At 41.4% G+C, this 17225-nt stretch overlaps 1 protein-coding gene across 1 annotated transcript in view; it reads left to right on the top strand.

The window, feature by feature from the left end:
* DCPS (decapping enzyme, scavenger) overlaps positions 1-11601 on the top strand; it is a 40727-nt gene extending 29126 nt beyond the window's left edge. The window contains exons 5-6 of the mRNA XM_030221535.1: positions 4527-4637; positions 11287-11601. Of these exons, the coding sequence (XP_030077395.1) occupies positions 4527-4637; positions 11287-11553 (378 nt within the window). The 3' untranslated portion in view covers positions 11554-11601. The remainder of the gene's footprint in view (positions 1-4526; positions 4638-11286) is intronic.
* The last annotated feature ends 5624 nt before the right edge of the window (positions 11602-17225 follow it).

Below are 17225 nucleotides of genomic sequence, written 5' to 3'. Positions count from 1 at the left end.
CTCAAAAGAAAAATAACTATAGAACTTAATTTGCTTTCTTAGACCACAACTAATTAGAGGGGAAGAGAAATGCAATTATAGGAGACAAAAACTAAAGAATTCAAAAAGATTAGTAAATGGCCTGACTCTTAATCTCCCAGCATAATTTCACTTTCTTAATACTCTCTATACATTACTTGGTCAATTTTTTGCTATAAACAGTTTCAGCTGGTCTGGTTCAAAAAAGATGTATTTGATACAGCATTTGCACGGGTAAGTTAACAAAAAAGTAGCCCCCATAGCTTTAACCTTCTCTCTATATACGAGAAAAGCTCTCCTGCGATCCTGAGTAGTTCTAATGACGTCTGGAAAAATCCAAATTTTTTGGCCATGAAAAAGTTTATGTGCGTTTTTAAAATAAAGTCTTAACAACGCTTTCAAATCCTGCTCAAAAACAAAGGATATCAATAATGTCTTTTGAGTAGTTATTTCTGAAATAGATTCTTCTAGAAACGCTGAAATATCCTGAAGATTTCTTTCTGAAGCTGGATTATTTTCAACTGGATTCGCTTTGGAGAGTTTATCAGGCAAATAGTAAATTTTATTAATAGGTGGAATTGCAGAGTGAGGATAAGCCAAGACTTCTAATAGATACTTTTTAAGAAAATCTATTGGAGTTATTCCAATTGAAAAGGGGAAATTCAAAAGCCTCAAATTTAATCTTCTGTTATAATTTTCCAGGTGTTCTAATTTTGAGGAAACTTTCATTTTATCCTTTATCAGGGTGTCCATTACAGTTTTTAACGATAATATTTCAGACTTTTGACTAGATAATTCAGTCCTAACAGTTTCAAGGGCTAATGTTAAAGAATCAAACTTGTTTACCAGCAAAGCTGTATCCTGAGAAGTTTTTGTGATCGCAGTTGTTAATTGCTGAATAGCTGCCCAGATATTATGTAGAGTCACTGCTTGGGGAACCAAAGGTTCTGAGATCACACCATCTGCATCCTGGGGTAGAGCTCCTCCGTCTAAGGCCCTTTGGTTACCGACTTCTGGTCCCATCGAGTCCTCCTCGCTCATCCGAAGGGCTGCAGGGCAAAGCGGTGGATTAAGATCTGGCGGGGACAATGACGTCTCTGTCACAAGTGGAGACGCCGCTCCTCCGACGAGTCCAACAACAGGATCCCTCTCGCCAGTACTTGCTGGGGTGCTTGTGGCAAACCGCAGGAGCGTTTGCTGACCCGGGGGCAGTGATTGGGCCGACGGTGGTATACCCTTCACTGCCCCCTTCGTCTTTGTATGCGGCACATTGAAACAAGGTAACTAAAAACAGAATATCAGCTTATGCGACCGCGGAGCCTCAAGCACGAGCCGCCATCTTGACTCCTCCCCTCCATGACTCAAATTTTAATAAGCTTTTTTTGTTTGTTTTGTACTAGCATAAATTTAGTTCGTGTGCTTAATTTTAAATGCTGGCCACCCCAGCTGAGCATCAGGCTCAGTATTTTCCACACGAATTCTGGCAAAACATGCCCGGCTGTGTCATCAAAAAGAGGACATGTCCAGGTAAAACCGGATGTATGGTAGCCCTACATAAGAGCATCCACTGGTCTGGGCAATTGACGATACAGGCTTGGGACAATATTGCACCCCAGCATCAGGTTCCTCTCGCGTATAACTTGGATGTTGAGAGAGTAATTTTTGGCTGCCCTGAATTTGCCTGAAATTATAATTTCTAGGAGAGACTCTAAGAGATGGTCTTAATGGTTTTAAGTTGAGAAGGTTTGCCGTTTGGTGTCACAAACCTTAAAATCCCTTTTTCCGTTTGCACAAAAAAACTGCGTAAATACTCAGGGGCTCTAATGTTTGGAACTAGTTTGGCTTACTATGACAAATGGTGTGAAGACTTACACAATTGTGACTATTTCTTAAGTACTTTTCAAATATTTCTACAGTTTGTTCAGGTTGAAAGCATAGGGTATGTCATGCGGATGAGTAAAACAGATTTCTACTTTCATGCATTTTGAATTGTTTTCTAGATAGTAAAGTGTGAAAAATCTAGAAGGATTTGAAGACTTTACAAAGCATTGCAGCTGGACCACATCACCATCTAATGTCTTCTAGCTCTTTTGGTCTTCACATTCAGTTGAAACTGGGATTAGGGTCTGTTGTCATGAGCTTTCATTTACAGCTATCAAGAGATATTTTTCCCTTTTCACTTGTAAACATTCCTAGCTCAAACATCACGGGCATCTAAGTCTGGCTATAGGTGGTGTCGCTGCACAATGACTTCAGCATCCCTCCTCCCCAAAGGGCTGTGAACATTGCCTTTGCAACATCCCCAGTCAGTGTAGGGGATGGAAAACCTGAGCTGGAAATCAAAGCTAGGTCATATGCATGTCGGTGTTCACCATGGAATAGCCCTTGCCTAATGTTTTTCTTTTAAATCCTTTTAAATTGTGGTTTCAACATATGTCAGTGTGGATGCAAATAGACTGGTTATCAAGTTCAACTACAAAAAAGTATCAGCTGTCAGTGTGCATGGGAGGGTTTTTAGAATGTATTGATTTTTGTCAAGGAGCATCTAAAGAAAACTTATTTTGTGAAATGGCAGTGACATGAGTCTAATTCTCAACCTAGAAGAGATGTTGGTATGATTGGTGAATGACAGGAGGAGGGGTGTGTGAGATTGATAAAAATGTTAACCTAGGTTAAAAGGCTAAAAAAGTGCCTCTCTCGAGGGTATTTTACAAAGACATAGGCACCTCCTGTGTTTTTATAAAATCCTAGTACAAATTTAGCAGCAGTCACGGACAAAGTGGACCTGTGTATCTGCACCTGCTCTGGAGACTGTATATATGTTGTATGTAGTTTGTAAAGTGCACACATATATTGTGGCACAGATGTGGCATACAAGTACATGTGATCTTGCCATCATGCATACATTTACATATAGAGTAATTTGAGTTGGCATATATGCATGAAAATGTATTTATAAATTATTCGCCTTGTGTGGTTGTAGCGAAACACTTAGTAAAAATAAAATTCAGCATTTGATAAACTTAAAATCTGATGTGGATTAGGAATTGGTTATTGGACAGAAAATAGAGGATAGGGTTAAATGGCCATTTCTCTCAGTGAGGAGGGTAAATGGTGGAGTGCCGCAGGGATCTGTACTGGGATCGGTGCTATTTAACATATTTATAAATGATCTGAAAATTGGAACGACGAGTGAGGTGATTAAATTTGCATATGACATAAAACTAATCAAGGTTGTTAAAACATGTGGACTGAAAAATTGCAGAAAGACCCTTAGGAAATTGGAAGACCAGGCAATCAAATGGCAGATGAGATTTAATGTAGATAAATGCAAAGTGATGCACATTGGGAAGAATAATCCGAATCGTGGTTACCTGATTCTGGGGTCCACCTTGGGGGTCAACACCCAAGGAAAAGATATAGGTTTTGTAGACAATATTCTGAAATCTGCTTGGTGTAGCAGTGGACAAGAAAGCAAAAAGGATGCCAGGAATTGTTAGGAAAGGGATGGAAAATAAGACCAAGAATACTGTAATGCCTCTATCGTTCCATGGTGTGACATCACCTTGAGTATTTTCATTCAGTTCTGGTTGCCATATCTCAGAAAAGATATAGCGGAATTAGAAAAGGTTCAAAGAAGAGCGACCAATATGATAAAGGAGAAGGAACTCTCATATGAGGAAAGGCTAAAGAGAATAGGGCTCTTTATCTTGGAAAAAGATGGCTGAGAGGAGATATGATTGAGGTCTATAAAATCCTGAGTGGTGTAGAACGAGTAGAAGTGAATCGATTTGTACTCTTTTAAAAAGTACAACGACCAGGGGACACTTAATCAAGTTACATGGAAATAGTTTTAAAACAAATAGGAGGAAATATTTTTTCACTCAACAAATAGTTAATCTCTGGAGCTCATTGCTGGAGGATGTGGTAACAGTGGTTAGCATATCTGGGTTTTAAAAAGTTTTGGAAAAGTTCATAGACTGCTAGTGAGACAAAAGGAAGCCACTGTTTGCTGCGGGATTGGCAGCATGGAATGTTGCTACTGTTTATTTATTTATTTTGCTGCATTTGTATCCCACATTTTCCCACCTATTTGCAGGCTCATTGTGGCTTACATTATGTTGCAATGGCATCACAATTAACAGAGTAAGAGGTTCAGCATATTGTTACAATTAATGTGCAAGAACAACAGGTAAATAAAATGATAATACATAACATATAAGAGAGAGCAGGATAAGATATAATGTTCAATAATGATATGATAAAATAATTAAATTAGAAGGGATCAATATTGGGGTTTCTGCCAGGTATTTGTGACCTGGATTGGCCACTGTTGCAAACAGGATACATTGGTTTGACCCAATAATGCTGTTCTTATGTTCTTATGAATGTTATTGACAAATGCAATTCTTATTAATAAATAAGGGGAATACTTCAGAGTTGAATGGAGTATAACTGTACATTTGTTCTGCAATTGAAAATTAACCATGCATCTTTCGTCATTGCAGAAGGATGATCTGTATCTCATTGCCATTTGCCAGCGTCATGGACTGAAGTCTCTGAGAGATCTAACAGCTGAGCAGCTCCCCTTGTTGAGAAATATCCTACAGGAAGGGCAGGTGAGATCATAGCTATGCCGGCAGTCTCTGCAAAAGGCAGTAACAGAGATATGACTTTCAGATCTGTGTCTTTGGCTTTTGTACATTGATAAAATGTAAGGGGTCCTAAAATATCTCTCATCCCCTACCAATTACCTCACTGTTTTCACAGACACTGTCAGAGGGTGTAGAGGTTTTGCACATTCTAGCAGTGCAGGACATCTTATAAATGGAGCATATAGCAGTGGAACTCAAAAGAATTCCTGTTTCAGCTTTCTTGAGAAGGAGGCTTGGACTTGAGGGCATAGTTTCCAAGTCTTGAAGAAGCATGAGTAAGCTTATGTATTTAAAAATATTTGCATGCTAAATATGGCATAATTATGCATAAAGTTCAAATAATGCCTAACACTATTTTAGGATCTCAATCATAATTATAACAAAAAAAAAATCAAAAAGTTATTTCAATTCACATATCAGCAATATTTTTCAAAGCATAAAAAAGTGAGCAAATGTAAAGCAAACAAGGTCTATGGATCTCTAAGATCTTAATCTTGTATCAATTTAATCATGGATAAATGTTTTTGAAAACATGCTTCAATTAATAACTAAAACAATAACCCTTTAGCTTCTCTAGCAGGAAATTCTTTGCCAGCTGCTCTTCAGTCATTATCCGACATGACTTTTCATGTATCTCTTTATTAGGGATGAAAAAATATTAATTCTGTTGTCCACTACAATGGAACAAATAATAATATACTGTGATCAAAATCTGGATTACAAATTAGCCAGCTACCTGAAATTATCCAGATGATGATGGTGTTATTGAGGAATCACTGTTTCAAGAATCTTTGCTAAGAATGGTAAATTAGCTATAGTTTGGTTGCTATTAAGATTAATATTCCCTTTGGCAATTTAATTTTTGTGCAAAGTAAATTGGGCCCAAGTTACCTTTCCATCAAGGGTGCATCAGTAAAGGCCTCCCTTTGCACGAGGAGATTCTTGTTCCTCCTTTATTCAGATATCTAGTTATTGAGGGTCATGTCCACACAAGAAAATTAGTTAAAAAGTAATTTAGTTTAACCCCCTCCCCCCACCCCTTCTTCAGAGACTAGAGTGCTCCCCTGCACTCCAAAGAAGAAAATGGCCTTGGACATCATGGACTCCAGTCTTCCTTCCCAGTGTCCAGATCTCCTGTTTCTACATCCACCCTGAGAATGGTCCTTTCTGCTGCTTCTAGGCTCCACAGCAGTGGACCTCTAGGTGGTACCTTGGGCTCAGACCCACATGCATCTCTTACAATGGGATCTCTCTTTTTTCAGGGTGAGCTTCATTAGCCCAGCGTCACAAGGCTACTTTCTCTATTTAGGGAAGCTAGAAGGAGCCTGACCAGGTAGCTTTTCACAAGTCTCTTTGTCAAGGAATGGATCTGAAGTCTTCCGTGAAGAATTATGTTAAGCTGCTAAATGAAGTTCAATGCTTACTTTTTTCTCTTATTATTTAGTTCTTCTTATTTAAATTCTGATTAATATCATGATGATAAATTTGTCCAATCAGTACTAAGAAAATGGAATGTAATCTACCTTACGTAGAAAAGCCTAGAAGGCTTTCCTACTTGGGTGCAACAGTCCCTTCATAACTACACACTGCATGGTCACCTCTGTCATTTCTTATAGCTTATGAGAAAAGAATTTCGAACTCAAATGTGAGGAGAAATAGTATGTGCGATTCTTATCCTGTTATCCTCTGAGAACACTATATTTACAATTTTGTTTTCTCCATGGACAATCAAGTCTTGGGACTTCCAAGCTAAGGGTTGGTTTGAAATTCTTTAACCACACTCTCCTCAAGACAACCTGAACAAACAGATGTTTGAAGGTAAGAAGTTGCTGAAAAATTTTGACTGCTGCCTACAGCAATTTACAGGTAAGCAACTTTGGGCCTGATAATATATCAACAAGCGGGAAGAAATAGGATTGTGTTTCCTGGATTGGGTGACTGTCAGAATGAGGAGCTGTGCCATCTCTCATGGGCTGACTGAAAGCCACATAGCTGCAGGTAGGACAGGGTGTTCTTGAAGTACTCAGGTTGGCTGCAGTAAAAGTGGTCCCTAGACTCAAGCGTAGTAAACATGAGTTTTCATGAGTGGGGCACATCTATGGTAGATCTCTTCACATTTGCTTAGAACAAGAAAGTGTCTCAGTTCTATTCCAGTTAGGTAATTCTATCTAGGTAAAATGGGAGTGTTGTAGAACTACCACAATTTCTTCTCGGCAACCAATTCAAGTAATCAGATGAATATCTAGGCAGAAAACAGCTTAAGACATCTCATGGCTGTGTTCAGTATATTTTGTTATGGTGAAATATACAAATTCTGTCAGCATCTCCAATAAAAAAGACAAAAGCAAACAATTATGATTTCTTTGTGCAAGCAATAAAGCTCATTATCTTTCTTTGGGTCCCTGTCAGTGATTGACAGCCAATCTGCACTCTTTATTTTACTATAAAAAGGGATAATAAAATTACAGTCTTGTGTGTTGTACAGCATTGCAGGAGACTTACCCTGATACATGAATCCAGTACTGGTTCCTTGTTGAAGCACCCCCACCTTTAGCACTGAACACAGGCAGTAATAGTAGGTGGCGAGCTGGAGCTATGAGAATCACAGTGAACAGCCAGAGAGAGAAACGTTCTTAACTTTTCTCTCTGACTGCTAATTGTTAACATTCAGAATCAGATCTGTCTATTTACTTTTTATTTGACAGACCATCTTTTGATCAGAAACATCAAGGGAATGTACAATATCCAGAAAATTACTGAAAAATAACACTAAGAGGGGGAGATGCACTAAAGTCCCCGTAAAGCACCGATCACTATTTCCACCGAGGTGGAAATTGCGAACGTTGCACAGAAAAAGTCGCATGCAGATAAGCTATTCGCAAAACCAGTGAGCAGCTTGGACAGTTGCTAAGCTATGCATGTGCCTGGTTACTCTGCGCATGCTTAGAACAGCGTGTGCCTCGCACGGCTTTCATACATGCATACAAACTTCATGTATGAAAGCCGTGTGTAGTTTTAATTTTGTTTTTTTAATTGCCGTTTGCTGCCACAGCTGGTCTTTCTTGTGCCAAGAAGCATCACTTGCTCTCCCTGCTCAAAATTCCTGCAGCTGCTGAAGGCGTGCAGCCAGATCTGTCCCTTGGCAGCAATACAGCCAGAGAGCTGGTGTCAGGGAACCACTCTGCAAGCAGGCAGGGATCAGAAATCCCCTCCTCCCCCCCCCCCCCTCCCGGACCTGAGGATTCCCTTGCAGAGAGGCACAGCAGCAAGAAGAGGAGGAAGAGCGAAAAGGTTAAAAACCACAGGAAGAGAGGGATTGGTAAGAGGCAAGTGGCTTGATAGAGATAGCTGGAACACGCTTCAGAGCCACAGCTTCCTTTCATCTTTTCAGTCCCGGACTAGACCAAAAGTCTAAGGAAGAAGAATACTGCTTCTCCCAGAAGGCACTGCCATGCGACAGCTCCTAACTTCCCCTAAAAATTTCATGGGTAAAGATAGGCGTTCCTTTCTCTGCATTGCTTGTAATGCACATTTACATACCGATCTGCTCATTTAAATACATTAGCATAGGATTCTCTCTGCTGCCAGGAACATTAAAAAGCCCACAGCGCCCCTTTGTGCACTGTTCACAGATCTGGCTGGACCCAGTCAAAAACACTTGTTGCTGGCCTGGTATTTTTTCTGCATCAGGCCCAGAGCTACATAAAGGAGGGGAATGAATAGCACAGCAGTAGGTTACCAGAGGAAAATTGGAAGCTAAACTGTAGAGAATGAGAGGTGAAAAGGGCATGCAGGCATGCTTTTTCAGTTAAACGTTTCTGGACAGAGTGCCTTTTTGTCTTCTTCCTTATCAGTGAAATATGCATATGAAGGGATTGCAAAATATCCGAAATTGATTGGGTATACCAGAGTTTACTGTCACGTACTGACAAATCAAAATGTAGACATAGGACAGAAACAGATGAGACAGGAGGCAAGCCAGGCTGTGCTGTTTTAATTTGATAGGAGAGCACCCTCCAAGGTCACTAAGCCAATTCCTAAGGCAGTCTGCATCTCTTCTGTGTCAAAACTCAACCAAACAGTTTTCATCATTGTTCAGTGCACCTTAGTCTGACTGCAACGTATCTCAGAATCATTTGTCTTCTCAGACTCCATTTGTTGTATTTTAGGTAATATATTTCCATACAAAGAGACTGCTGCCATAGTTCCCACGCCACGTATGTTGTAAAGTGGTTCTTCTATATGCATATCCTCTGATCCTGCCCTTAGTGAAGACTCTTTAAACCAGAGGCGTAGCTCCGTGGGGGCATGGGCCCCTGTGGATTTGGCCTTGGCCCCCCCCCCCCACTGCCAACCCCTTCGACCGCCCCCCACTGCCACCGTTGGGTACCTTTGCTGGCAGGGGTCCCCAACCCTCGCCAGCTGAAGTCCTGTTCTCTGGTGCGGCTGCGTTGATGATCTGCAAGAGCAGGCTTCTGTTTCTGTGAGTCCTACAGGACGTCAGACTCGCAGAAACGGAAGCCTGCCCTTGCAGATCAGCAACGCGGCTGCGCCGGAGAAGAGGACTTTCAACTGGTGCGGGTTGGGGGCCCCCGCCAGCAAAGGTACCCGACGGCGGCTTGGGAGGGTTGGCAGCAGTGGGAAGTGGAGGTCTAAAGGGTTGGGGGGCAAAGGTGGTGGTGGTGGGATGGGTCAAAAATGGTGGGGGGGCGGCGGCACCGGGTGGGGCTAAAATGTGCCCCCTCCTGCCGAAGTCTGGCTATGCCCCTGCTTTAAACTTAAGCAGTGACTGACTGGGAACTATGATTCTTATAGCTTCCAAAAGGAAACCAGTCAAACTGGGAAATACCACATTAATCACTTGAATATGGAATGCAGTTGCATCTCAGTATCAGGTCCTTCTCCCTCACAGCCTGGATGTTGAGAGGGTTAGCCATAGCTGCCCTGAATCTTTCTGATAATTTGCAAATACTCTTGGCTTTTAGGAGAGACTCCACTGGCGAGTATTTCGGTTTAAGTAAATAGAAGAATTTTCTGTGTTCTGTGATAGGCCTTAGATCCCCTTTCTTGTCCCACACAAAATAGCTTGAATACTTTCTGCTAAGGATGTGCATGGAGAAAAATTTTTGATTTGTTCTTGGTTTGGCATTTTTACCCCGTTTTTGGATATTTATTTGTTTTCACAGATTTTAATACAAAATTAATATGCATTAATTTGATATGTTTTTGATTTAATAATTTTTTTAAGACACACTAACAAACCAAATGTTCACTAACAAATGCACATCTAAGGGGCTGATGCAGAAAAGCTCATGGTAGAGCTGCATGTGGATGTCTGAAAATGAGGCTTGTACCACAAGCTAATTTTTAGCAGCACTTAACCAGTTAGTGCCACTGAAAATAACTTGTTAGCGCCAAACTGAAACCGGCTATTTTGGGGGTGTTCTGAAGGTGGAATTTTTACTTGACCAGTTAAGTGCCTATGTTCAGCGATTAACCAGGCAGGTTACCTGCATAAATAGGACCATATAACAGTCAGTCCTATCTTTATGTGGTAATCCATAGCCAGGTAAGTGCTGAATATCGCACTTAGGGGTCCTTTTACAAAGGCGTGTTGAAAAATGGCTTGTGATAGGGTAGGCGCGGGTTTTGGGCATGCGCCAATCCATTTTTTTTAGCGCGCCTGTAAAAAAAGGCCTTTTGTTACATTTTTGCAGAAAATGGATGTGCAGCAAAATGAAAATTGCGCGTCCATTTTGGGTCTGAGGCCTTACCACCAGCCATTGACCTAGCGGTAAAGACTTGTGCGGTAAGCGTACAGTATTGACCTACGCGCGCCAAATGCCACTTGGCACGTATCCATTACGCCCGCCCGAAAATAAAAATATTTTTCAAACGCATGTATCGGATGCATGCCAAAAATGAAATTACTGCAAGAGCCACGTGGTAGGCGGGTGGTAACTCCATTTTGGCACGCATTGGGCGCATGTAGACGCTTACACGGCTTAGTAAAAGGGCCCCTTAACTGGTTATGCATTAGCTTGCTCTGGAAACCCAGAAATTCAATGCCGGTGTCCGGACCTAACCTGGCATTGAATTTCCAGGTTTAACGCTGGTGGCAGTCACCAAAACACTGATTTATTGCTGCTGGCTGAATATCGGGCCCAAAGTATATGACAGCAGGATACAGACCCACATAATCCACCCAGTCTGCCCAACAAGGTTACCAGAGCCACACCTGTCGCTCTGTGCAGGTGAGCACTCTTTCATGATCAAAGACTGGCATCACAAAGATGGCAGGCAGCACTTTGCCATGATATCAACCAGGGGCGTAGCCAGACCTCAGTGGGAGGGGGGTCAAGAGCCCAAGGTGGGGAGGTACCAGTTTAGCCTGCCTCCCCCAGCCGCCGACCCCCCCTGCCATTTAAACCAGCAGTGCAACAATGTTGCAAACTGACATTTTACTTCTACCATTCTTAAGGTGCCTTCCCCTCCCATTCTGTGATACACTCATAGTATTAGCTCTTCAAGAATGGGCTAATTCCAGATGCCAATTGTATGCTAATATTTTAAATATATAGTTGTTAAAAGAAATCTGTGGCTTTTTTTCAAGGAAGCAATACTGAAGCGCTACGGTCTGTCTGGAAACAAGCTGAGAGTTTATGTCCATTATCAGCCATCATATTACCACCTGCATGTGCACTTCACTGCCCTGGGTTTCGATGCTGCTGGCACAGCTGTAGAGAGGGCCCATCTCCTTTCTGACGTCATCGCCAACCTTGAACTTGATCCCCTCTACTACCAGAAACGAACTTTAACCTATGCACTCAGAACGGATGCCCCCTTACTTAAGAAGTTCCTAGATGCTGGAAAATGTTAAGCTTCTGTGACGGGGGCTGTTTTGCTACATTTTATATTAAAATTTTTTTTAATTAGTTTGTTTTATGGTAGTCATTTTCAGAACAGTTTTATAAAGATGATGCTGACAGTTGTAATTTTGTTAACTATATAGCAGCAATTTAGAAATAATGGTAAAACCCTGAAACTTGGAGTGGATGACTCGGAAGTTACATGGATACAGCACATTTAGGTTGCACGCTTTCCCACACACTGCAGGCTCAATGTGGCTTACATAGTAAATAATTAACAATTACAATCAAAAGTCTTTAAAGAGAATATTATAAGCTGTAGTAAATGTAGTGAGAGTGGGTGTTTTGAGGAATAAGTGAATTGAGCATGTCTGGGCAAACAGAGGTAGGATAGCAAAAGGGATTGGGAGGGGTGAAGAGATGGAGGATGGAGAGGAAAAGATAAGGCGATTGGGAAATATAGTCTAAGGTATAATGATCATCAGGACCGAGATAAGGAGGGAGAGTTTAAAGTTAAGTAGGGTCAGGCGGGTAAGCTGTCTTGAAGAGATGGGTCTTCAGCATTTTCCTGAAGGGTAGATGGTCATTGATTGTTCAGATGGATCAATACAATACAATTGTGCAATACAGGGGGTTGCTGTTACAGGGGAGCAACCCAAAGAAACATGGATATTTTTCTACAGTGAAGCAATCCAGAAGAGTACTGCCAATTGTTTAATACAGGTGGCTGCTGCAAAGGTGGTTGCTGCTATTGTGCAACACAGCTAGATGTCACCAGTACCAGTGGGTACAGTTAGTGTGCAATATATGTGGAGGTGAACCACAGTTGAATGGAAAAGTTTTGCAATTGGGCCAGCTCCAAATCATCAGTGGCTACCATCCAGCTTGGGTTAACAGAGGTTGAAAGGTGGTGATATCTGAAAACTATTGGATGAACGCTTGAAATGATTTATTTGGAAGGATCTAATTCTCATTCAGACAGGTATCCATATCACTATAAAATCACCATAACAATTACAACTGAAATATATGTATAAGCTGGACCTTGATAGATTATAATTTATGTATTAATCAGACTGGCATTTATGTGTGTGACTAGAGAAGGCTGGTAGACAATGTATCTGTTTTCTGTTCTGTGGAGAGGGGAGATGAGGCCGGTATCACTATGTTGCAGTCATGGTTCTCTGTGAACATCACTAAATTCAAATCAGCCGCTTCGATCACAGCCTCAAGATCTAAAACCTTATTTCCTATACTTCAGGCGTTAGTACACCAATAATTTATTGGTGTACTAATTTTCTTATTGCAAACACACTGCTAAGATCAGGCCACCCTCCAAACTGCATGACAGCAAGAAGGAGACTGATCAGTGAGATAACCAAGAGGCCAGCAACTTTGAAAGAGCAAAAGCAAAGAGAGGATGCTCACCTAGGCATTAATATATGCTTTAAATGGTTACTTTTTTTTTTCTTTTTTCAATGTTTGACAAAGGAATTTTTTTGAAGGTAGCATCCTGAACTGCTTGTGGCAACTTTAATTCATGTGGAGGTGTATTTTCAAAGCACTTAGACTTACAAAGTTACGTGGAGTGGCATTTTTGATATGATGTCTAAGTTGAACTTTAGATGTTTGGCATTAAATACCTGAAATCTGAATATGAAATATAGCCATTTTTGAAATAGCAAAATGTTGTCCTTTTTTTTTTTTTTTTTAAATGGCCACATGCTAGATGTTTTTGTGCTTTGCATTTATATTTTTGGTCTAGTTTTGAACAAAAAAAATCAAGCCATTGGGATGTTGGAGGAGCCAGTATTCTTAGTACACTGTCCATGCAGACATCCCAGAAGAGCAATGAGGGCAGTGCTGTGGACTTCATATAAAAGTTCCCATGTACACATATCACTGTTATTCCTTTATCTTGTCTGCTGACCCCTCCAAAATCCACTATTCTGAACTATACACTACAACACTAGCCCTTATGGATGAAGGGGTCACCTATTTGTGGGTACAGTAGGTTTTTGGTGAGTTTGGGCTTTTCCATCAGCAGTGTGACAGAGTGAGATAGGGGCCTGGGTCCCTTTCGCTACAGTCCACTGCACCTAGCACTACTCCAGGGACCTGTTTCCTGCTCTAATGGAATTGGCTATAACATCTGAAGCTGTCATAAAGGCTGGTAACTACTATTTTTATTTATATCTTTGGGGGGTGGGAGGGGAGTCATCCCTGACTCCCTTCAGTGGTCATTTAGGGAACCTTTTTATGCCTTATTTGTTCTAAAAACGAGTTTAGATGAAAACGGTGAAGTTTTATTCCTAGACGTTTTTATTTTGTGCCATTCTGGCTATGAAACATCCCTAAGCCTGCCCTGACGCCAACCCCTTGTGATTTTTATGCACTGCAGACGAATTGCATAGATAAACGTCTGCAGAATAGGTTTTGAAAATACTGATTTGGACGTTTTTAGAAGAAATATGTTCAAATGCTGTTTTATGACACTTTTTGGATGTTTTTTCTCTTTGAAAATGAGTCCTGTAGTAACCTATGGAACTTAGTAAGTCTAAGTGCTTTGAAAATGAGCCCCATAATTGTGTTATAAATGAAAACATGGAAAACTCATAAAGGCATTCTCTAGTAAAGAACCTTCAAGTGTGAAACAAACACAGTCATGTATCAAAAATATGCAAATAACATTAAAAATGTACTTGTCTGCGATATCTCCAAATAGCGCTGCAGTCAAGTTGAAGGTCCGTCTGCAAGCATCTATCCAAAATATATCAATAATAGTGTCTCACAGGGCTGTTAGTGTTGATTAAGTGTCCAAGCCAGTATGTGTATATATGTCTATGACAACTTTCACAACTCTAAGTAAGTTGTCATAGACATATACACATACTGGCTTGGACACAATGGTTTAAAGCAAAGACACAGGTGAATGGACACCTAATATTTAGATGTTTCTGCAGAGAATTCCTGTAATGGGGTATGATAGGTAGTTTCCTGTCCCTGGAAAGCTCACAAAAACCGAGTAGAGGATACAACACAAGCAAGGGACATGATGAGATAGTACTGGGAAAGTGGTGTTTATCCAATAAACACCTATTTTACTTTTTGCAATTGGGATGTTTCTTCAATGTTTGTCAGAAAGCCCTAAATATAACTTACTTTCCAGATTAAAATGCAAAACAATGCGTGACTTGGGCACATATATCTCGACAATCCAGTCCTTGGGACACACTCAACCAGTTGGATTTTCAGGATATCCACAATCCCTTACTATAGGGGGGCTACGGTCACATTTTCCAGGCAGGAACTGGGTTTGTGAGCCCTTGGGCCACTGCTGAGGGGTGGCAGTGGCAGGCAAAACCACCCCACACAGGGATAAGGCAGAACTCTGACAGGGCCAGCTAGACTTCAGCTGCACTTGACCACCATTCCTCAGGAGTTGAGCCCCTGAGTGCAGGTGGCCGGCAGGACTTACCAGACAGGGCTGGAACTGGATACCAGCAGGCTACACACAGGGAGGCTCTCAAACAGACAAGGGACAGAACTGAAAGCTGCAAGCAGCCACTGAAACGGAACAAACACTGGTAGACAAGAGACAGAACTGAAAGCTGCAAGCAGCCACTGAAACAGGAAAAAACACTGATAGATAAGAGACAGAACTGAAAGCTGCCAGGCAACCTAGAACTAGACAAAGACATACAAACAAGAAACAAGCAAAACAGTACAAGAAGCTCCACAAAGCCTAAACTAGAATCAGGCAAGAATACAGACTATAAACCGGACTAGGCAGAAGTGCAGCAAGCACCAACAAACCAGGGCCTTACGCGATGCAAAGGCAAAGCAGAGAGTTTCCAAATGGCTAATAAGCCCAGCAGCAGCTGAGATTCACTGCAGCAATCACAAGGCAGCTACGGGTGCTGTGCAGGCTCAAACAAGACAAGCAACTCTGGCAGGCCGGAAGATCTGGACTGGACTGAACTGCAGTCTGGAATGGGAAACAGCACACAGACAATCCAATGCAGCCACCAGGTCTGGCCACCAGGGGGCGAGATGACTGAGAGCCTGAAACCTGGGCACGACCGTGACAGCTACAGGCTTCAGTGCTCAAGACTGGTCAAAGTGTATGTGTGACAATACCTCAAGCACTCAACATCTAGCCTGTATGGTATTGGGGTTAGAGAGAAGCCATTACCTGGAATCGCATTTGAAGTATGCAGTTAAACACTGAGGAGATATTGTAGCCATATGGCAAAAAGCTTTGTGACCTTATGAAATGAAAACAAGTTTACAGCTTGAATGTAAAACATTGCTTGGCACAAACACAACATACCACATCACCTAGTAAACACCATTCCTACTGTGCTTTAGTGGTATACTGAAGGGTAGATGCTGGATAGATTGGGGAGGAAGAGAGAGAGAGAGAGGGGATACTAGGCATGAAGGAACCATGTGGGAGAGGCCATGAGGTGTGAGTTGGCAAGCAGAAGAGTTAGAGGAGGATGAAAATAGTGCTTTAGTGGTGGTAAAAAAGGGTAATCGGAGACCTGGTGGGAATAAAAGGCAGAAGAGAGGGATTGAAGGCAGGGAGGGGATGACTGACATGGAAGGAACCAGAGCTTGTGAGGGTATGAGAGTCAGAAGATGAAAGATGGGGAGTGGGCAAGTACAGAGGGTGGAAATAAGGAATCTAAGAAAGAAGGAACAAGAGGCTATGGAAAGAATGAGAGATGGGAGGATTAGGGAGTGGATAAGAGCGGGGACATGAGCTAGGAAGTAGATAAGAAAAGTAAATGGAAAGCTGATAGACCTGGAGGGTGAGCAGAAGCAATGAAGTTTGAGTGAAGGGAGAGGCATACAAAAATGGAGGCAAGAGCTAAAAAGGGTAAGATCAATGTCAAAGACAGATGAAGGGGGAAATGGAAAAAAAAACAAGAGGAGAGAAATAGCAAATGAACAGCAGGTCCTGGAAAGAGAGGAGAAGACAGAAGAAAGCAGAAAAGAGACTGAGACCAACACAAATGGAAAACTAAAATGCTAACTCAAAGGTAGACAAACATGTATTGTAAATTTTTTAATTGGAATGTGTCAACTTTAGGAAATGTGCATCTCTGTTGTCTTTGTATTTTGCTCAGCATAAGAAATACATTTCTGTTTCTAATTCTCTGGTGTTGCACTAGATGCACAGTCAGGCTTATTTGGGTTTCCAGGTTAGTTATTGTCTGCATATTTTTACTTCTAATTTGTGTTCCCTTGACCTATATTTGGCAGGGGTCATAAGTATTGCCGTACTAGGACAGACCAAAGGTCCATTAAGCCCAGTATCCTGTTTCCAGCAGTGGCCAATCCAGGTCACAAGTACCTGGCAAGATCCCAAAACAGTGCAATAAATTTTATGCTGCTTATTCTAGAAATAAGCAGTGGATTTTGCCCAAGTCCATTTTAATAATGGTCTCTGGACTTTTCCTTGAGGAAGCCATGTAAACCCTGAGAGCCAGATCGGGACATAGTTGACCCTTTTCTGTTGCCCAAGTTCCAGATTAGACATCTGATAGGAACCACAAAAAAAAAAAAAAAATCAAACTATGTGGAAGTTAGGCAAATGCCTAAGTAATACCTGTTTTTGACACACACGCACACCATATATATATATATATATATATATATATATATATACTAGTTT

The sequence above is a fragment of the Microcaecilia unicolor genome, chromosome 12 (genome assembly GCF_901765095.1).
Source record: "Microcaecilia unicolor chromosome 12, aMicUni1.1, whole genome shotgun sequence".
Lineage (NCBI taxonomy): Eukaryota > Metazoa > Chordata > Amphibia > Gymnophiona > Siphonopidae > Microcaecilia > Microcaecilia unicolor.
Note: the sequence above shows the minus strand (reverse complement) of the source record. Positions and strands in the feature narration are given on the sequence as shown.